Source organism: Elgaria multicarinata, chromosome 6 (genome assembly GCF_023053635.1).
Source record: "Elgaria multicarinata webbii isolate HBS135686 ecotype San Diego chromosome 6, rElgMul1.1.pri, whole genome shotgun sequence".
Taxonomy (NCBI): domain Eukaryota; kingdom Metazoa; phylum Chordata; class Lepidosauria; order Squamata; family Anguidae; genus Elgaria; species Elgaria multicarinata.
In genome coordinates this window covers 85,496,485-85,519,557 of record NC_086176.1, presented here as the reverse complement: position 1 = coordinate 85,519,557, position 23,073 = coordinate 85,496,485, and the positions used below count along the sequence as shown (strand labels likewise).

The following is a 23,073-nucleotide window of genomic DNA, read 5'->3' as shown; positions in this document are numbered from 1 at the left end:
TGCAAAATTCATCAAGCAAGATGTTACAAAAAGCAGGATGGTGGTGGGGTTTCAAGCGAATGGGGAGAAGGCTGACCATGACTTCAATATCAACTCTGTGTTGATACGTTCCTGCTCAATTGCGAAGTTCGTGTTCGGAGGGTTTTCTCTGGGTGCCACCGACAACGAGTGGCTACCAGGGAATGAGATTTCTTTGAGTGGCCCCCTGTCTATGGAATGACCTTCCCAGGGAGATCTGCCTGGCATCCTCATTGAATACATTTAGATGCCAGGTTAAGCCCATCCTCTTTAAGCAGGCACCTCTAATCTGTTGCTTTATTAATTTTATTGCTGGCCCCACAATGTTTTCAATGTTTTTAATAGTTTCAATGTTTAATGTTCTATTATTTTGACACTAGTATTGCTGTATTATTTATATTTAATATTGGTTATTTAGTTGTTGTTGTTTGGTTTTATCATTGTCAACCGCCACAATGGCACTTTCCAGTTGGGTGATATACAGATCTAATGAATAAATTAATAACGAGTGGAGGAAAAGGTGCAGAATTTAAATGGATTAGATATTATGCTGGTTTGAGGTTATTCCTAGGACTCTTTGGACAACCAAATACATAATGGGTGATTCCCCCATTTTGAAATCATGAAAGTTTACGTGGTAGGCAGAGAACAAAAATAAAGAGAAGCATAGCATTTTTTATATTATCAAAGCTGGAGATTAAATTGGATTTTGTAATTTGAAAAATGGGTGACTTAAACATTACAGGTTTTTGTTTCAACTGTACTATTTTATTTTATTTTATTTTATTTTATTTTTATTTTTATTTGTTTCATTTATATCCCGCCTTTTTTCCTCCAAGGAACTCAAGGTGGCGTACATAATCCTCCTCTCCATTTTAGCTCCACAACAACCACCCTGTGAGGTAGGCTGGGCTGAGAGTCTGTGACTAGCCCAAAGCCACCCAGTGGGTTTCCATGGCCAAGTGGGGACTAGAACCTGCATGACACCTAATGGAGCTTCTCCTCTCACCGCCCACCCCCCGGCCTGCTCTTTGTAACATCTTTCCTGACGAAGAAGCCTGGAGACCCCCAAAGCTCGCCTACAATTCGGGGGGTCCTAGTAAAAGTATTGTCTGACAGTGAATTTTGGACTAACAATAGCCGTTGATTCTGACTCCTTAACGTTGTTGTCCCTTTTGTAGTATCTTCTCAGTGTTTTTTAAAAATAATTATTGTCCATACACAGCATCTTGTGCCGGTACTTTAATTCCAGCTCCCTTGTTAATTCACCCAACCTCACTTGCTAAGTCAAATTGCTTCAATGTGGCATTAGTTCTTTTTGGCATACCATCTTGTATCATATCTAACATCTCAGTCTTTTTATTGTATAATTGGGATATCCGATTTAAACAAACTGAAAAATTATTTAGTTCAAGCACTAGTATTGCATTGCTTTGGCAAGCAATTCAACCACAGTTCTGATTGAACAACATACTTGCTATATACAAAGGATGTGATTTGGAGTATATTCAGCTGTTCTAATAATATGTAGAAATTTGAGAAAGTACAACAACCTACTCTTTAGGAGGGCTACTAATGAGTCATTCTTGTCATTGGATTGTTAAGTGTTCTGAACCTAAGAGACTGGGCAAATAAGATTTTTTAATGAGGCTTCATTTTTGTTTTTCTGTTGTGTTTGGGCTGTTCTCATAGATTCATTTGTACTTTCAAAGCTCCATTGGTTCATGTTCGGTGGAATTTAGGATTCACAATCTTCGTCCAGTAGGATTAAGACTAAACTCCAGTGATGCTTCTGTTAGTGATTCTGACCAGCTGGAATTCTTAAACCCATTGCTAGTGCAACTTGTAAGCTAGAAAGTATTTCCTATAAACAGCAGTATGTTTTAATTTTGAACAATAAAATTTGCTTGGTTTGGGACAACAACATGTCTTTTCATTTGCTGAAAATAAATTTACTAGATTTCTGGATTTTGGCTGTTCTAGTTTAGTATAAGTTATTACTGCATCTAAGCCACTGAAACAGATAGTGCTCATGGGTTCAGACAATAAGTTTAACTGGTATTTGGTTTCATTTTTATTTACCTAATGCAATTAACAAAAATGAATGGTTTTACTCCCAGACTGTAGCTTATTTTGAAGAAAAAATTCAAGGTAAAAGCAAGCAGGTTTCATATCCATTTGGCTTGACACCATATAGAAAACGGACTTCTAGAACTTCATTGTTTTGCTATTGTTAAACATATCAATTTTGGGGTATATATTGGGGGGGGGGAGTGTAGATCACTGCATGAACCCAATCAGAGTTGGAGAGTATTTTACAATAGATTCATTGTGTAAATTTTTGAAACCAGATTATATTGTAACTCTTAAACCATGACTAAAAATAAATCTATTCATCATCGACTTCCTCTAAAAATGTTAGCTTTACTAAATGATAGCTGAGTAAAGCATTGTAAAAGAACGTTTAACTAGATTAAAAGATATTTGTTTTGAGGAGTTTTTATTTTAATTTTCTAATAGTCTGTGTGTCATGTAATTCTTATTAATAAAACAAGCACATCTTCTGTATCTCTCAACCAATCTAATCTTAGAGTTCTAAGGTTAAAAAGCTATTAAAACCAATAACAAATGTTTGAAATTAATTTAAATACCATGGATATTAATCAATTGATTTTTGTGTTAGAAACTATTGTACCATTATGTTTAAGTAGGATAGCTGAGGATAGCTTCTCACCAATCAATGTTTTTTTTAATGATTCTGATTCTGATTATTTTCAATGCAGCCTAAAATAAGCCTTTCCTAATTCTCTAAACTGTGAACTGCTATTTTCAAGTGCCCCATCTCCACTGTGGGAGACAACAAAGCTTGAACAATTAATTACTCCTATTTGTTATATGTATAAGGTTGATTGATCCATGTCACAAGGGGTAGGTGATCACTCTTTCCCAGTCTTTGAAGGTTTGGGGGCAGGATCGGTGGATTTTTGTGGTCCATTCTTGGCTGGAAGTCCTAGGAACAGTGCAGACAGTGCCATTTTCAGCTTTTGATCAGGTTTTAATGCCTCTATCAGCCTAAGCAGTCCTTCATTTTGATCAACTTTTGTCTTATCCCTTCCTGCTTATCTATAAGAAAGCCTTTCATATGTTGTCTAACAGGCATCAAGTTTCATCCATACTTTACATAAGAGATTGTTTAGCTTGCTTGATTATATGCTTTCTTAGAAAAGAGCTTTATCCCCAGGTTAGCAAAGTGAACCCAAAAACAGAATAAGACAGACAAGGCACTTCAGGCCTCAGAGCAATTCTGCCCATAGTTTATGTTTACTTTTCAATTGTCCAGAACACCCAAAAGATTATGATATTAAGAGCTGTCAGAAATAATTCTTTCTGTCACTAAATTGCTGAGTAGACTTGGACTTAGGGTGTACTTTTATGAGCCAGTTGCCCCATAGACAATGTGCTAGATTTGGCCCTTGGAGATATGGGCTTGTTTCCTAGATCAGCTGTCTACTTAATTGGTAATCATAATCAAGATACTCTAATCTCTTCACCATATATAGAATGTAAACAGAAAACTACTTTATCAGTATCTCTAGTACTGATAAAGTAATGTAGAGTTTCAAAAAAAAAAGTTGATGCAAGAAGAATACTTGCCCACAGAGGTAGCCCTGACTGCTACAGCACAACAGAGAAATCTATATAACCAGTCCCCTTAAGAAAAACATTCATTGGATACTATATTTCAATTTCACAAAAACTAACAATCCATTTTCAGTAAATCTAACAGTATATATATTTAAAATTCCCCCAAATTCTGACAGAATTTTGATGGTTCAGTGAGGTATGACTTCTTTATTTTTCACATGCCTCTGTTGCATGCGATATATAGTCAAATGTTCTCTCAAAAGCCTAGTGCAGGTATATAAATTGGGGATTGGGGGTGAGCAAGAGTTTCTGATTAAACTTGGGTTCTGAAAGAGAATTTAAAACAAATTTAGGGATACTCCTAACCAGTTTAAGCAATGGTCATGCATAATACCAGACAAGTTTAGAAGGGAGGAAGGGGAATTTTTTATGCAAAGGGGAAGAATGTGGTAGAGGGAGATAAAGCTTAACACTACTTGGTCATGGGTGCCTACTTTGCAGAAGATTGATGCTACTAAATGAAAATAATTTCTGTAGGGGTAGCTGTGTGTATTTGTTTCAGCAAAAATAACTAAGAGGGCATATCTACACCTTAAGGGTGTAGAGGGAGGGAGGGGGGAGGATCATGGACTTACCGGCTTCCGCAATGCTCCCCCAGCATCTTGACAGCCGCGCAATGTCCCGGAAGGAAAGACGAATGGAAAAAAAAACAATCCGGGGAGAAGAGCGGAATTGCGCTCCACCAAAAAAATGAGTTTTAACAAAAACGAACCTACTCTCTATCCCTGATGGTCACGGACTGCTCCTGTGCAGCTCTGTGCCCATTTTAAGAGCCCTGCTACTCGCGGTGAGGAAGGGACAACCCGGGAGCAGCGGCCACATGGCCTGTACTTCTCAGGATGGTCCCGGGACTGCAGAAAAATCGGTTTTTCCACAGTACCAGATATCCAGGGGAAAGTCCCTGGTCATCCCAGGTTGCCCCCAGGATCCTCCACTATTTATCCAGCCATCATTCAGTGATTCCTCACACCCATTTTCATCCCTACATTCCTCATTTTGATGGTCTACCAGGAAAAAATCTGCACTCATCTTATGCTGAGCGTTTTGGATACAGTTTGCCAGTAAATTTGTATTTGAGCACTATACTTGGACTAGCTTTAAATCACTGCATCTCAGTTTTGTTCCATGCTGTGTAAAGTTGGAATAATAGCGACCTACTCCATAGGATTGTTGAGATGATAGATAAAATAGGGTAAAGTGAGCTTATCAGAGGAGAAAAGATAATGAACACCCTGAAAATTAAAATGAAGCATGTTCTTGTTTTGGTAAAGTCTAGTGAACTTATATTTTTTAACTCAAATATATTATTATTTATTATTATTTATTGCATTTTTATACTGCCCAACAGCTGAAGCACCCTGGGTGGTTCACAAAAACTAAAACCATTCAAAGTATAAAACAAACAGTATAAAAACATGATATAAAATACACATTAAAAATTGATTAAAAACATACCATACATGATTAAAACATCTTTAAAACATTCTAAAATTTCACTGGATAGGCCTGCCGGAATAGATCAGTCTTTATTGCTTTTTTAAATTCTAAAATATAATTTAAATTCTAAATATATTATTTCATATGTGTTTATTGGCCAAAGAAAGGCTGCACTAAACTATTTGTTCCACAATCTGTTCTGTGTTTTTTTTACAGTACAAAAGATGATCAATTCAGTGTTAATATTCAACCCCCTGTTGGAGAGCTACTTTTACCAGTAACTATGTCAGAAAAAGACTTCAAGAGAGAACGAGGTGAGAAATTTAAAATACTGTTTTGCAAATTCTAAGAGTATCATTTTATTGTAAAGCACTGTGCATTCATTTCTGGTCTAACTAATGTTTTGTTGAGAGAATAGTCCCAGAAATGATACACAGCCCAGGTTCAGACTGTCATTCGAGTCTTCATAAATCATGCTTTCTGGGGCTTTGAATGAGCAAAGGGTTGAATGCTCCTTTTTGTCCTCCTTCCTCCTGGTGCACACTGGTTTCAGCACAAAGATACTAGCTTGTATTACACTAGAGTTCTCATTATGTCCAGACGAGGGAACTATGACCTGGGATGTTAACTGACATTAAGGTAGAGTTTCCTGATTCAAACGTAACAGGAAACTCTGGCTTAAAACAAGCCAGGATCTTCCCACCAAAGCTAGACCATGACATGAGAGACAAGAGGCAAGTGGAGCAGCCCAGATGCTCATTCATGGCTTCAGAATCTATGATTTATGAAGCCTTGAACGATTATCTAAACTAGGCCAGAGTGATACTTGGCAACTGATTGACATCTCTTGGAGAAGAAGAAGAAAGTAATCATTAGACTTAACCAGATTTTGATCTTGGGAGTTAAGAGATAGTATCCATCCAATGCTGTCATAGCACTGATGCTACTGATGTTGCACTTGTATAAACCAATATTACCAAACCACAATGTCACTAGTGCTTTCTAGGCAAAGGTAAAATTGGTGGTTTGCTTCTCAATTTCGGTGGCTTTTTACTTTTACCTAAGAAGTGTTAATGATGTCGTACAAGCATTTGTTTATGCTAGCACTGTGACAGCATTGGATACTGCCCAGGGTTTCCTACAGTGATGCACTAATGCATTTCATATTAGTACTAATGGCTGGAATATTGCTGTAACCTCACTCTAAGAAATAAGTCAAACAATTAATACTTTGCTTTATATTTCGAGTCTTCATTCTAAGGCTTTTGTTTGTATATAGCTAGTATATTTTGTCCCAACTACATTAAAATTCATTTGGGTTACTACATCTGACAGCATCATTTAGTATTAAACTCTTCAGTTTCCTGTTTGAAAAGGATAGTATTGTTTAGCAATTTAGTTGGCACATTTTAATGTCATGCTTTTAAAAATACCTTAACTTGCAGGCTCTTTGCATGGCTTGGCTAAAAACAAATATATGTGATGGGCCTTCTATGGTATAGATCCTTTTATAAAAAGCTTTATCTGGTGATATATTTAAAGAAGCCAAATAGTGTGTGTTTTGGTTTCTTTATAAACTCACTTTACCGTTTTCTGGATGAAAAAAAATATTTAGGTTTCATTGTACATTCTCGTATAGGCACTTACATTCACCAAACCCTTCAATCTATTATATCACACTGTCCCGGGAAGCTCCAAAATACTCTTTTGTATTTATTAAAGCGGTCAAGAACCTCCAGAGGAATGCTACATTTTTTTAATGAGCATTTTATCATTCTTTTTCTGTTTGCCTTCTCCTGGCGTGAAATAGTAAGATAGCCTTAGCATGTATTTCATTTCCATTATTTTCCTGTAGTTGATCCTTGCAATAAAAAGTAAGGGCAATGATTTTCTTCCTTAACCGGTTGATAACTATTTGCTGTTCTTACTCTTTGCTGGCTAAAGCCTGCTTTACACGTGCTCAGCAAACCAAGGTGAGTGAGTGACTAGGCTTTGTCATATTTTGTGATCTACTGCTTCCCCCACCTTCTCTTAAACTGTCATCTTAACAGTGCAATTTTAAGTAAAACTGGATATTGCACTCTGTCTCTCCCTCTCCCATTCTTGTTGTATGCTTGCTTGCTTGGTATTTTGATTGAGTTTTGTATGCTTAGCTGTGACTGAGAGCTTTTTTTCCCCTGACTGGCCATTCAGAACCACGAGTGCATGGAAGAAGTGCACTTTGAGAATAGCTGTGGTTCTCTGTGGAGTTGTTGCCAAAATTCCTTTTTCTTCTGCCATTTTACTTCTGTGGTTGTTGATTATTTGTCTGAATAAATCTGGCAGCTGTTTGCTATGTTTAATAGAGCAGAAAGGCTACTCTGAATAAAGCTATTTGAAAATTTGTTTATATGAAGTATTTGTAAATCCATGAAGGTCTCTTGGCATTTCAGTATTGCTCTTTCTGTCTTCCTGAATTCATTCTTTGATGCAGGACTGATGCTGGCAAATTTACCACAGGTTTAAAAACCTTTTTCTTTAGTATCTTCTTAGTTAAATGTTTCAGCTGTTTTAGAAAATTCATGATAATAGAAGTCTCAATTCTCAGCTTTACGTGTTTTCTAAACAAGATTAAGGAACAGCTTACAGAGTATTTTGGGAGAATCCTTAAACAGAGTTACTAAACAGTGACTTATAGTGCGATCCTATGCATGTCTATTCAGAACTATGTCCTACTGACTTCAATGCAACTTACTTCCATGTAAGTGTGTACAGGATTGTTCCCTGAATATCTCATTCAAATTAATTTCTTCTAATTTTCACTAGTCCAATGTTTACTAACATAAAATACAGGTCAATTAAGAATACCATGCCTCATTGTTCATTTCTAACTTAATATCCTCCAAATGGTTCCGAATTATATAGCCTTTTATGAGATTTTAAAAATTGTTGTCCACAGTTTCTTTCATTTGTGCAATGCCTCAGACCTTCATATCTAGAAATACTTTTTAAAATATGACATAATTAGGTAAGGGGATGTAGACTTCAGAATGCAAACATATAAGTAAGTTTTAATCAGAACTAAACAAAACGTATCTTGAGACATAAATGTCTAAAAATCAATAATAAAAAGATTTTTTTGCAATATAAAGAAAATATATATTTTACACTGTGATGTGTGTGTTGCTTTCCTCTGCTGGAGTTGGGCAAAGGCAGCAGGGGAACGAACTGCTGAATATTCATGCTTGTTAAAGTTTTCTAAGCAGCACTAGAAGATGGAAAGCTGCATTTATGTGCATGCTGTGCATGATATGCTAAGCCCTGCCATGCTGTTCCACTAGGTTCACAATTCTGAACTGAGGAAAACTCTTTATGGGTGATTCATTCCCAGTCCTCCTAACATAGTTTGCAGCAGCAACTGTGGTTATCTGTTTTTGCAGTTTGGGATCAAAGTACCAAGATGTAATTATTTACATTTCCCTTATTTTTGTTTCCAGACATTAAATACTGGCCAATACTTATTGATGCAAACCTCCTATTAACTTCAGTGCCAGTTCTACCTCTATGTAAAACAACAACATACTGCCCTGCATCTTACTATTTTGTTTTCCGTAAAGTTAATGGCAACAAGTCAAAGATCATTGGGAAGATCATTGGATGTATTCTCTCTGAAAGATCCTAAGTTTGTGTGCATATGTTTTGTAATGTTTATATTTATTAAAAATTGTAGAAGCTTTATGTTTTACAGCTTTCTACATATGATGATTTGCTTGGATACCTGTGAGGTATACTAGGTTAAAGGTTACACATACTTTAAAATGAACAAATAAAGGCCTTAGATTCTTTTATTGTTGGTTGTTGGGATTTGCAGCATTAAGTTTTCCTGGAATCTATCCCTTTACAATAGTAATTCCCTCTTCTTCTTTTTTTTCAAAGAATTTTTTTTTTGTAATTTAAATTGGCAAGTTTAAGTATACCAAATAGACTTCAATTGGGAAAAGCCATGTCTTTAAAAAAGAAAACAACCTACAAAATGTTTACTTGATTTTATCAAGATTTATGATTACAACATTTTCTATTCTCCTAACAAGCAAGGTGCTAATTCTTTAAATGGTCAGACATTCACTATTTTCTGGCCCTTAACTACCACAAGCAATCATATTTGATGCCCCTTAATTAGAGCACCTTTTTTTTCTTTTCAGGTTCTTTTCCACCTCAGCAATCGAGACAATACATTTGCTTACCATGCTAAGTGTTCTTTTGCATGTAAATTAATCTTGATTCAGTTTACACTGTCATGCTGAGTGGTACAAATTGCCTATAACAATAAAACAGCATGAGTTAAAAATAAAGGGGTGGGGGGGAGGCAGATTGAATGTGTGCCTTACTTGATAGGATGTTACTTTGCTTTATGCCAATACATTAGTCAACGATAATGAATCTTCTGTTCTGAAAAGCATGGTTTAGTTGATTTTTTTAATTTTACTTCAATGGAGCAGTACCTTGTCTTTATAGAACAAGTTAGACAAACCATTAATGACAAGAGTGTTAAGGTTAAATATGAAGCAATGCATTCACTTCTCTGAGTGCTATCCATCTTTCCATTTACAGGAGCTTGACAAAAGTACTGGCTTTGTACAACATTTCCTTTAATTACATGCTGCGGGGAAACAGGCTTTTAACATAAACATAGTTGCATTCATTTATTCAACATTTGCTCTTCAATAGAGCTTAATGGAGAAGGTTTAAATCCTTAATGAGTACACACATCTCTCAGCAGTGTTATGTCAGTCCTGTGCTCTGCTTAAAAGCAACCTTAGCCTGATTATGTACTTTTTTCAAAGCATTTTCCTAATGTAAAATTTAAACCATCTACAACAGAATGTACTGTTCCCAGCTAAAGTTAGTATTTTTAAAGCTAGGTAATAATCATGGTTTCTTGATTAAAACATGCTCCTTAAAAAAAACATCTTTATAGTTTGTTTTCTTTAACATCTGTGCTTCAAACATTTACCTTGAAATTATGCTAAAACAGGTTAAACACCATAACAATCTTATAGAGATGTATGTTCTGCATCTAATGCTAGATATTACTATTTATTGCCTGTCTGCTTAGGGCACATCTGAATGGCCTTTGGAGTGGGGATTGGATGTACTTATTCAATACATCAGATCCCAGTAGGCAAAGGGCATATGTGTGTCAGTTCCTTGCCTGTCTGCACAGCAAGGTCCTATGGCATATTATCTTATTGTGGCAAGAGCTTTCATACTTTATCAGATGCATATTGAGGTATGTGTGTTGACCCTGGTAATGCCTTTGTCTTGTCTCCTACATTTGTTTTCAGTGTTCCTCTCCTTAAATGTATAGTTATTGGTTTGACATTTTGTGTAAATGCCCAGAATAATGTGTTAAATCTATCAAGTTTGAAAGTGCTAAATGTGGATCAAACTTTGGGGGAGATTGGTAGCTATTAGATGCCTTGAGAATAATAATTCTCAATAGCTAGTGTTCGGGAAGGAAATTTACTCAAGGATTGCTAAAACGCTAAGATTTGGATGCTGTCTTAAAAATAAATTTAGTATAATACTTTTTAGCACATAATTTAAAAAGTAAATGGAAAAGCTGTATCTGTTTGGTGCTTAAATTACTTTATGCTGATAGTTCCATGGATGTATGTTTTGTAAATACTGTAATTAAGGGTGCTGTTTATGATTGTGTATGGTTTTCATGTATATTCATACTGGAACTGCATAAGCTTTCAGTTTTTGGTATTTTATTGCCAACAACAGTGAGATTGTAGGGAAATACCTAAGAATATCTTCTTGAACATGTAGTTTGAAAAATGCAGTTCATTGGCTATGTATTGTGAAATTCACTGCATAGATTCATAGTTTTATGTATTCCTGTTTCAGGAAGGCTGACTGGCATGAATGAAACATCTGCTACCATTACTGTAGCACCACAGAATTCCACTCGTCTTGTAATATTGCAGAAGGTGGTGAACATAGCAAACCTTGGTGCAGTTCCCTCTGGTGAAGATAATGTTCACAGGTAATCTAAGTGTTAAGGTTTCTCATATGACTTCGATAACACAATTCCAATATTTGTAATCCCATGTAAGAACAGATGGACATTTGGGGCCTCACTTGAAAACAGACAGGAAAATGAAGTTTCAAAGAAGGTTGGTCTTTACCACATTTTGATAGCTGGTGGAAGCATGGGCTGGCTTCGTATATATTTCCATTTCATAATCATAGGAATGATATTCCATGTACCATAAATGACCTGGAATTAGGGGTGAACAGTGAGGAGGCCAAGTTTGCTGACAACACCAAAATATTTAGGGTGGTTAAAACAAAAAGGGGCAGTGAAATGCTCCAAAAGGGTCTCTCCAAACTAGGGGAATGGACATTAAAATGTGATTGAATGTAAGCTTTGGGATCTTGGAGTAATGGTGGATAGCGCAGTGAAAATAATGACTGACTGTGCATCTTCAGTGAAAAAGGCAAATTTGAAGTTGGGAATCATTAGGAGAGGAATTGAAAATAAAATTGTCAATACCATAATGCCAATCCATCAATATCTGTGGTGTTATCACAGTTCCGGTAATCACACCTCAAAAAGAATATTATAGAACTGGCAAAAGTACACAAGAATATAAGAAGAACCGTGCTGAATCAGATCAAAGACCTATCTTTTTCAGCATTCTGTTCACACAGGGGCCAGCCAGCTGCAGAAAAGGGCAACCATAATGAAGCAGCTCCCTTATGAAGAAAGGTTGCAAAGTTTGGGGGTCTTTACCTTAAAAGTGGGAGGAGGGTAAGTACAGGAGCACATAGTAGAGTTTTGTAAGATTATGCATGGTGCTGAGGAAGGGGATAGAGAGAAAATTCTCTCTCTTTCATATAATACCAGAACCTGGGGTCCTCCAATGAAGTGGAACGTTGGGGAATCAGAGCACATAAAAGAAAACACTTCTTCACACAGCACAGAGTTTATTTATTTATTTATTTATTTTATTTTATTACATTTATATACCGCCCCACAGCCGAAGCTCTCTGGGCGGTTTACAACAATTAAAAATAGTAAACATTAAAAGTATACAAAAATTAAAAAAACATAAAAACAGTATAAAAACAACAGTATCCATTTAAAAACAACAATTCTGGGGTCCATTAAAAACAAACTTAACGTTGTTAAATGCTGTTAAAATGCCTGGGAGAAGAGAAAAGTCTTAAATTATGGAATTCACTACCACAAGTTGCATGTTCCCTAGCAACTGGTATTCAGAGGCATACTGCTTCTGATCCTGGAAGTAACATATAGCCAGCTTGACTAGTAGAAATGTCATAGCTTTATCCTCAGTGGGCAGTATCTGATGGTGTCTGTGCCCCAGCAGGAGCACCACAAGTGCAATGGGGAATTAGCACTGTCTGCCTCTCCGAGCTCACAAAAGCGACCTCGGAGAGAACAGAAAGGAGGCAAATGCTTATCTAGCAGAAATGCAGAGAGGAAGTACCATAAAGGTGATGATCACCTCCGCTGATGGGCATCCGGATAGGATTGCACCTGTTGATGGGCATCCGGATAGGATTGCAGCTTCTTGTGTTGCGTTTTGGGAATGACTGCAAGTCAAGAACTTTAAGGGCATATTCTAGTATATGGTGGTAATACGACTTTGTTGTTCCTCTCAGATTGTTCAGAGAGTAAGTTATCATTTACGTTATAGGAGCAGTGTAGGAGCTAGTTTTCTGTGGTGTCATCCCACAGCACTGCTTGATGCTTAAAGGACCACATTCAAGCAGGTACAGCTAATCCTGCAGGTCATCACTTTCTGGTCATCCTTCCTGAAGATGTCATGGTAAATGACCTGCAGTTATGAGTGACCCTATAGCATGCTGGTTAATGAGTGAAAATGTGGACTTCAAAGAGATCCTAAATTTTGGAAGTTCACATTTCAGTCATTAATCAACTCACTACAGACCCTAATCACATGGCTGTAGGTCTATAAACAGCAAAACAGTGCCTTCAGGGAAAAGCAACTTCCATGCAGAATTGGGCAAGGTGTTAGCCATTATTTCCTGGGATTGTTGAAAAGCAGCTCTAGATGTCTAAGTGAAGCCTATCTAGGAAGAGGGGAATGGGGTTGTCAGAGTATTAGAGGCTGCACAGGAGAAGCAGGAAAACTTGTTAGCTGTCTTCCAACTCACAAGACCTACCAAAATCCAAAGTCATTGTACCTCTCTTGTAAAACTGAAAACAATAGAATAGTTACTTCCCGCCTTACCTATCACTGCTAACCAAGTACTAAGTTAAGGGTGGGAGGGGTCATTGCTCAGTCATAGAATACATGCTTTGCATGCAGAAAGATCCTGGTTCAATCCCCAGCATCTCCAGGTAGGACTGGGAAAATTCCTACCTGAAATCCTAGAGAACCGCTGCCAGTTAGTGTTGACAATAGTGGGCTAGATGGACCAATGTTCTGATTCAGTATAAAGCAGCTTCCTGTTTTCCTATGAGTGATGCACCGTAGTGAGTATAAGCTGTGGAGGGGTTTGGAATTTGGCGGTGTTCCCTTTGGAAACCTATATTACACCGGAAATTAGAAGAGTGTAATAAAGGCAATTGCCATGGCACACATAAAGAACAGCTCTTTCATTTTGGAGCACTTTTCTTCTGTTGTGGTCTTTTCCAACGTCCACCTTAGAACTCACTGTAAGGTCATTTTAAATCACACCCCATGCTAAATATCTGTTTTCCAATATCATAAATTTAGACTGTAGAGAAGAAATGGGTTTGTTTCAGTTCTCTCATCTAACAGTATAAAAGTGAGGCTTGATTTTTGTGTAGTAAATTGCAATCTTGTTGATTTAATAATCCCAGGCTTCACATATGAATGCAAGACCAGTTAGTGTTCGTGGCTTTATACATTTGGTAACTGAGTGGCATGAACTCCTATCTCAAAGCTTTCATTTCTTTGGAGGCAGGCATGGGATGGTTTCTTCTTCAGAGAAGTGATAAAAGTAAGAGTGCATAATTGTCTTTCCACAAGCAGGAGAATTATATTTTTGCTAAATAATAAAATATATAGTAAGGGTTTTCAACTTCATTCTGCTTCCTGTCAACCATGTACACAATTGTGTGTGTGTGTGTGTGTGTAGACTTGCATAAGCAATAGAAAGGCACCTGTGATCACCTAATAACAATAGACAAAAACTCTGGACTGTGAATGTCTCAGCTGCTCTGACTGCCACATGTTGATTCCATGAATGCTCAGCCATTTCTGAAGACTCACATTTCTATGAACAGCTGGAAGATCTGCATTGCATTGTGAAAGCCGCAGTTCCAAGGTGTGAATGTGGTAGTTATGCAAAGGAAATAATGTATGGAGTACAAATCCCAATCAGGGTGGTGCAATAAAATCAAAGACTAGGATCATGAGTTTGCTCCACTGTCCGGAGCCTTCTTGTGAGGAGCTCTGCTAATGGACAGTCCCACCAGCAGAGGCACTGCCTGAAAATCTGTTACAGGTGTTGGGGCCTCTGGAAAAGTGAGGGGCTCCAGGAGAAGGGGGGAATTGGTGAAAATCGCCTTTCCCCCATTTTTCCAGCTCCACTGAACAGAAGATTGCCTTCTTCCCCTTCTTCATTTTGTAAATGTTTAGTTAGGATCCAAGCTACAGAATGGTAGGGACCCAAAGGCCATAAAGAATAATCCTCTTTTGCAAAGCACAGCCATCCCCAAATTACCTGTGCAACTCAATTTGCATAATCCAGGGCATAGCAGTTGTAAACTGAATGCAGATAAATTGTAGTCAGATTTTTGCAAACCAAAAAAACTATGGATGAGTGAAGCAAGTGAAGCAAACTACATGCTGAAGAGAAAGCAAATAAAATCCCAGGTGTCACCAGCAAAAAACTACCTGGAAACAAATTTCTTCCTGAGTTCCAATGTGGCTGACCGTCCAGATCTGATCAAAACGTTAGAAGGGGAAAACCCATAAGATCATAGAGGGAACCTGACCCGAGACACTAGAAGTAAAATGAGATCATTCTTCTTAAATGTATCCAATGCTATTTTGTAATCCCACAAGGTCCTTTGTTCCCACAGCTATTCATAGGAGACTATTCAAGGATTTTAATAGTCTTAATTATTAACACACACACACACACACACACACACACACACACACACACACACGTAGCTTTCCCATCTAGAATGTGTTAATGGCATCTTTGTAGCCATTAGTTCTTATACCCAGACTTGGTTCAAACCTTAACTATCCTTAGTTTTTGAACTTGACTGAGTGGTTGAAGTCAAAATACATTCACAAAGCACTGAGACCTTTTCCACCACGCCACTCAGTTTTAAAATAACCTAAATGTGGTATTAATTATTCTTACCTTTCTTATACTTGACTTCTGAAGTCAATAATAACCTTCAAACGTTTTTTCTAGATAGTTAATGACCATCCAGTTTTAAACCTATGGCCTTCCACTCCTTAAGTAATTAATAAAGCACCAGGACATCTTTGTCATTACTCCTTGTGGAAATGCCTGTACATCTTTCCCCTAAGAGAAGAAAACTAAAGCAGTAAAAATAGACAAATGTCTAATATATTTCAGTGAGGATGTTGATGACTATGGCTAATGTTTTGATGGTATTTCCCCCCCATATATGGGGTGGGGGTAATGTGAAACCCTATGTGGCCATAACTATTGTGAGTGTATCCCAATTTAAGTCTTGTTTTGCTAAATGTCCGACTGTTATCTCTGCAGAACTTTACTACTTATGGGTTGTTCTCTTAAACCAAAATATTTATTAAACAGAAGCAGTGTGAGAGTTCTTCAATGTATGTGTGCATGAATGTACACACACACACACACACACACACACACACTCCATTTGGGTGTTTAAGTGAATCAAAATAGATTATGCTACCATCCTATTTGCTGTCCACTAGAGGACAGCACTGCTTCTGTATCTGAAATTATAAAGTGCAAAATACCTTGATCACTTTCAAGTAAAAGTAAAATGGCTTTATGAGTTAATTCCTTAAATGGAATGCATTTCACATGTGTAAAACGATTTTATGTTTAACTTTAAACCTCTATGGAATATTTGTGCAAAACAAACATTTTTAACTCCCAAATTCAGTTTTACAAATTGAAATGCATAGCTATTTCTACTAGATGGAAAGTAACAATTCTAATTTCTTATTAATTTAGTTCACTCTTTTTAGCAGATACTGAACATTCAGGGAAGCCAACCCTTTTTAATGAAAAAAATCTCAAAATAACGTAAATTCCATATTAAAAGGTAAAGTTGAGTATAACATGATTGATATTACAAATAGTGTTTTTAGTGTTTTAAGTATTATTAGAATAAAGCAATGGAAATATCCCCCTCCCCCCATCTGTGCTTATGCTTAGATTGTACATGTGGTTATTTTGCTCGTGTTGGGATCTCACTACATTTCTATCAAAAAAGCCACTCCATACATAGATACTTAAATGGGTCCACATCCTTTAATGCAATTGATGGAGGAACTCTAAATGCTCTGAATTGATTGTTGAATCACAGCAACTATTTTTTTAGGCTAAAACAAAACTGCATGGTATCTTGGCATTTGTATGTTCACACACCTGAATTTGACAACAAGCACAAAGATGGGTTATGGGGGTTTTGGCTTCCAGTGGCCTTCTAGTTTGGGAGCACAGCTGTGGAAGAATAGATTAAAAGCAGCCGGGAGGAGGGAGTCTTAAAGGGGAGAATCTGTTGGTGAATGAAGTCCCTCACCCACTTATTTTGTCTTGCAAATACCCTCCCATCATTAACATTTTAAGAGAAACATGGAGTTAGAAAACCCATGCTCAACTTTTAACATGTAATTAGATTCTAAAAGTAATTTTTGTTTGTTAACATTCCATATGTTTCATGTCACATGACAAATAATTTGATCACTTTGAGAGCCTTGTCAAATAACATTGTCTTGCTTTTTGCTACGTTACATATTTACAGCACTTATAGAATATTGATTGTCATCGATTCTTTATGACTTTGCTCTAATACTATGCAAATAATATGTTGTAGCCTTTCATTCTGGTATTTGGAGTTAGAAGACTAATTCACAGCAAATTTCTTATGTACATTCATTGTGTAACTTCATTACACATTTGTCAACTTTGGGCTAATTATTTTTGTACAGCTAGGGCTGGGCATTGCATCTTGTGATCGTCTTTCTTACTAATAGGATTCTATCTGCTTCAGCAGGCAGTAATTGAAGGCTTCATGTACCGGAGTAGGGGGGAAAAGTTTTGGTGGATGGGCCATTGTAACAGTTTTTGGTGACTTACAAACCTGAAATGAGGAGAAAATTGAACTAGCAACCAGACTAATAAAAAGAGAGAGCACGGGGTGCTATTAGATGAAATAAGGTTACAAATGTTTTATTGTAAACAAATGTGTTCTCTATGTGAATAATCTGTTGGAGGCACAGGTTTTTCAAATGTTAATTTTAATGGACTTTTTATTGCAAAAGGTCAGAATTCACCTACCTTGTAAATCTTTTAATCTACATTTTTGAGAACAAAGAAAGCCCTTGGAATAGTGGCAATGACTTTAAAAGTCAGCAGTTTGTGATCAATACTATGCTTGCTTTAGGCTATTAGATTTAACATACAAAAGGACCATATCTTATTAGACATTGCTTCATGGCATGGATTGGGGAGAAAGGGAGAGTGTATGTATGCTTATAGATTTTATATTATATGAAGTCTGTCAAACATTTCTGAAAATACAAAAGTTACTTTTTCAGAGTTTAAGTTTTTATAGTAGTAGAAATATGATACATTAAAATTATCTTCATCTTTTATTTCAGCACTCTTTTCAAAACAAAAAAACACACAGTTTATGTGACATTATATATAGAACAATATTGTACAAGTGATTAGGTAGTAGGGGGGAAAGACTGGAAAGAAAATATCTGCCTCCCATGTTCCCTGGAGATTGTATGTAATTAATTATATTAATTGTATATAATTAATTGTATATTGTATATCATTGTACAAATAATTGTACAAGGAGTTCTATACAGAGAGAATATGTTATGAATTTCTCACACATTATACTTGTATATACTGCCAAAGTAGGGAATAACTTTTTTTAATTTGCAGAGGGATCACTGTTAGGTTTTTTTTTGCAGCAAAATAATGAAGAGTCTTGTGACACCTTCAAAACTAGCAAATAGATTCTGGCATAAGCTTTCATGGACACTATCCACTCATCAGATGCATGAAATCTTCCCACCACCCATTTTACCTTCCCAGGGCACTCTGTCAATGTCCTTAAGGTGGCCATTCTTGGACAAATGATCAAATAGATATCAACCTGAATTTGCTGAAATTCAATTCATCAAGAGATTGAACTTTTCTGTGGTTTGAATACCGACAACGATTTTTTTAAAAAATCACATTATAAATGTGATTTGGCTCAGGGTTGCAATTATTTCTGTGTTAATCACTCAACAACATTTTGTGAATGGCAAGGTTATTATCACTGTCTGTACTTCCTGCATTTCAGTTCCCTCTGACAACACAGTTTTTATACACGTGCACACACAAGTATATGTATATAAATCTTTACGGTGCCATAAAAATCATTATTTTAGATACTCCAAATTAGTTTTAATTTCTTAGCGTTATATTTATGGAGGAGTGCAGGAGTTAAATTAAGAAGAATTAATCTAATGAGGAATAAATGGAGTTGTTGTGGTTATTGTGTTTTGGGCCCACTTTTGAGTGCCATTTCAGTTTTCTGTAGTGGGGGCAAAAACATGAAGGTGGGTCAAAAGCCACAACAAAGTTCAAAAAGATGCTCTTTGCTGTATTTGAGATTAAATTGCAGAATAGAAGTGTCTTTTAAGTGCATTTCTGCTTACTTTCTCCCCTCATAAGTAGAGAAAGAGGTGCTTTCGGGAAGTTAATATGTCATCTGAAACATGGAAAGCATGCCCTCCTGCCCTCCCTAAATGATATCTATGGCTTTTGACCAGAAGCTGAACTAGTTAAGTTTTTAGCTATCTTCTAGCTGTATAATGATTCAGTTTAATTTACAATAGCCTCAGTTGGATAGAATGCTAAACTGTAGTTTAATATTACATGTATACGCCTTGGGCTCATGCACTCTCCTCTTCTTCTCTAGCATGGTCACGAGAACACTGAAAGCTTTTGCTTCTATTCTCACTTAACGCATCTGAACCCTAAACCATGATTAATCTTAACAATGATTTACTGAAACAAGCCATCCTTTAGAAACCACAGTTTGAAGTTGGTTTGTAACAGTAAAACCATAGTAAAGACTAAACACTGCTTGTCCAGGTTCAGACATCACACTAAATTACAGTGAATTCAAAATGGAAGGTAAAATTTCTGATCTTGATACTGTAGCAGAGAAGGAAACCGTAAGGGGAAAGAAAGTACAAGCCTGAGGTTCATTCATGTAACACTAAACTATGGTTAATTTCCAAATGAAGCCTTTGTATGCTTTGACTAGCAAATTGCTTAATTTATTCCATTTTCATGATGGTTCTCCTAATTAGTTCATCATCCTCTTAAAGTTCTTATATTCCACATTTAGTACCTCTTCTGCTAATTGGCAGTTTTCAGTTTTTCATAGTAGGAACTCCATTGACTACCTAGGAAAACAGTGTAGCAATAGGTGCTGGTCTGGCTGATATTATCTATATGTTAAGATCATAAGAAGAGCCATGCTGGATCAGACTGGGTCCATCTAGTTTACACAGTGGCAACCAGCTGTCCATGGGAAACCCGCAAGCAGGACATGAGAGCAACAGCACCCTCCCACTCATATTCCCCAGCAACTGTTGCACATAGGCATATTTCCTTTGATGTACACTCGTTTTAATCTTAATTTTAGAATTTCTGTAAACCGCCCAGAGAGCCCTGGCTATGGGAGCGGTATAAAAGTGCAATCAATCAATCAATCAATCAATCAATAAATAAATGTAGCATATTGCCATCAGGACAAGTAGCCATTGACAGACTTCTCCTCCAGGAATTCGTCTAACCTCCTTTTAAAGCCATCCAATTTGGTGGCCACCACTACATCCTATGGTAGTGAATTCCATAGTTTAACTATGTGCTGTGTGAAGAAGTACTTCTTTTTATCTGTCCTGAATCTCCCACCAGTCAACTTCATGGGGTGACCCTGGGTTCTGGTATTTTGAGAGATGGAGAAAAATGTCTCTATGTTTATGAGAATTCAGCAGTAAGTGATCAAACCAAAAGCCCTCCTAGTGCAGCATTCTGTTCCCACAAAGGCCAATGCCACATGCAGGACATGAGTACAACAGCATCCTTCTCCCCTTGTTCCCCAGCATACTATCGCCTATACTGGAGGTAATATAAAGCCGTCATGACTAGTAGCCACTGATAGTGTTAGATAGAACCAGAGGGGTAGAATTTGCTATTCAAAAGATCCATGGCTTTCTTTTATCCATCATAGTAAATGTATTATCCCAAATAATAAATAAATACTAATTATTTAAATAAATGTAGCTCAGCACCTTCAATATGTTAAAGGATCTGAATTGTAGACCTTCATGAGTTACTGACCTTCACACTTGTTACAGAAACGGGCTTAATATTCAGAGGCCTAATCTATTGTTGTTTATTCGTTCAATCGCTTCCGACTCTTCGTGACTTCATGGACCAGCCCACGCCAGAGCTTATTGCCCTATGAAAGTGGTATATAAAAGGCAGGAGCCACACTATTGCTTTATTAGTGGCATTGAAGTGTACTGACAATTGTTGGGGCCCATTGACACATACCCTATACCGCTTTTATAGTGCAATATCCTGGTTGGTGTAGATTAGGTCAGTGACGCATACTATCTCTAAACCAAACATATTTCTTAAGGCTCATGGTAAACCTAAAACTTAAAAACTACATGTGATGATAGCACTTTGTTTACACTTGAGTTTGCCCTAACCACATATAAGGGGGCAAAGTGGGGCCTCAGATTTGATTGTGCACTGGGGGCGGGGGGACCACAAATCCTTCCCTGCCCTTGGTTTAACTCTCTGTAGTTTATTTCTCCTAGCTCTTTCCCCCTCAGCCAAATTTTGATATCTGGAGTGACCTTGGCTTGAGGGGAATGCCCCAAAGCAGATAGTATGGGGAGGTAAATGGGCAGGCAGTGAGAGGATTCGGCTCCCTTCACTCAAAGGCCCCTTTTGTTGAATTAAAACCCCAGATCCTTTCCACGACCACATTTTATATGTGATTGGACCAGGCCTGGGGGTGCTTCCAGAAGGAGGCTCCTAGCAGTACTAATTAGAAGGCAATGTGCAGCTATTTGGTCTTTTTTTTTTCCCCTTAACAGATTTTCTGCAATAGGAGAAGAGGTAGAAAAATGCAAGAGGGTTATGAGTGGAATACAACATTTTCTGGACACCCTGTAAAATGCAGAGAATGAGGCCAGGCGATAGCATGATAGAATTCTCATCTGGAAGCACAGCAGGTTTAAAGAAATGAGATTGCCACTGTCCAATATAGTTTAAGCGTCAGCGTACCATGCCACTAGTCCACAATAACTTACGACCACACTTGTTTTCCATTTTAAATAGATTTTTCTTTAACAGTAAAGCCTAATATAAGATTCTACAAACCATCTGATTTCAGTAAGTGCTTCCAACATTAGTTCCCCTTAGATACAAAAGCAATGTTAATCACCACTACATGGGAAGTTAGAATTTCATCTTAAAACAGATTTTACTGACTCCTTTGTTAGTTGGCAGAAGACTCGTTTAAAAGGGGGATTCGGAGGTATTCATTTCAAACAAATTTTCCTTACCTAATTGCTTAAGTGACACGCAAAGGTATCCAGCCAGAATTGACCCCCATTGTGCCTTTGGGCTGTGTTTGCTTTTATAATAACATTGACTTTATATCACTTGCAGTTTAGACTAGAACAGGAGTAAAATGAGCCTTGAGGCTATGAAAAACCATGGGAGCTCTAGCTCTGGAGCTTTTATTGTGTGAATTCAGGGATAATCTGCTTCTATCGTCCCAAGACACAAGTGTTAAACAAATAAAGAGACTAATAAGACTATTGTTTACATAATTATCACCCTTTCCAAATTGATGGGAGAAAAATAGATTTTTAACATCTTGGTAAAAATACTAACTGGCACTGGTGGTATTCTTTTGAAGCATTTGATAGGGATTTATTTTCCTAGAAATTGTATATATAAGCTAAATAAAATAAATATATTGACCTGTGAAGAGTGACATTTAAGAATGACTTCTGTTTCCTAAATTAGTGTAATGTGTTACAAGATTTTGAAGTTGATATGCTTAATTTTTTAAAAAAGAAATTACTTTTCATTTAAAGAGAATCTGCTTCCTGCTAAAGAGGCTAATATTTTAATTAAGTCTAGAGTGAAGCTTTTTGAGTATCTGCTGATAAACTCCCTCTTTTATGTTGATGGTAATTAAACAGATCCCTAAGGAGCCCAGGAGGCGCTGTGCAAGGCCCATGCTAATTGTCAGACATGAGACACTGACCAGTTGGTTTGCTCTTGAATAGCTGATGGCGTGCTGTCAGCGCAGCAGTTTTATTTTTATGTATTGTGAGCCGTTGTCAGGGCTAACTGGGTCCTATTGTGGCTGAAGATGTTGCGCAAATTGAGGCAGATGGCTCTGATTCAGACACGTGTCATTCAGAAAGGGGAGAGGGAATTGGCCCTGCAAAGCGGGGTCATGGAGGGTCGCAGACCTGCTCCGCACTTGTTAGTGTTTTCAAAAGCCCATGTGCAGCAACTTTGTTGTGTTCTGGGTTCTTTTCTTTCCTTTTTCTTTTCCTTTTTAAATGGGGGGTGGTTCTCTTTGTGGAACATGGAAGAGTAGGC

The 23,073-nt window shown here is 37.2% G+C and overlaps 1 protein-coding gene across 7 annotated transcripts in view; it reads left to right on the top strand.

Annotated features, from left to right (window-relative positions):
- AP3B1 (adaptor related protein complex 3 subunit beta 1) overlaps positions 1–23,073 on the top strand; it is a 354,279-nt gene that overhangs the window by 329,685 nt on the left and 1,521 nt on the right. For 4 of the 7 annotated variants that reach the window (XM_063127965.1, XM_063127964.1, XM_063127966.1 and 1 more), the window contains 2 exons: positions 5,377–5,474; positions 11,053–11,191. In XM_063127965.1, coding sequence (XP_062984035.1) covers positions 5,377–5,474; positions 11,053–11,191 — 237 coding nt within the window. Of the gene's footprint in view, positions 1–5,376; positions 5,475–7,104; positions 7,436–9,341; positions 10,699–11,052; positions 11,192–23,073 lie in introns of those variants that run through there. The other 3 variants (XM_063127968.1, XM_063127970.1, XM_063127969.1) reach the window with 3 other exon arrangements.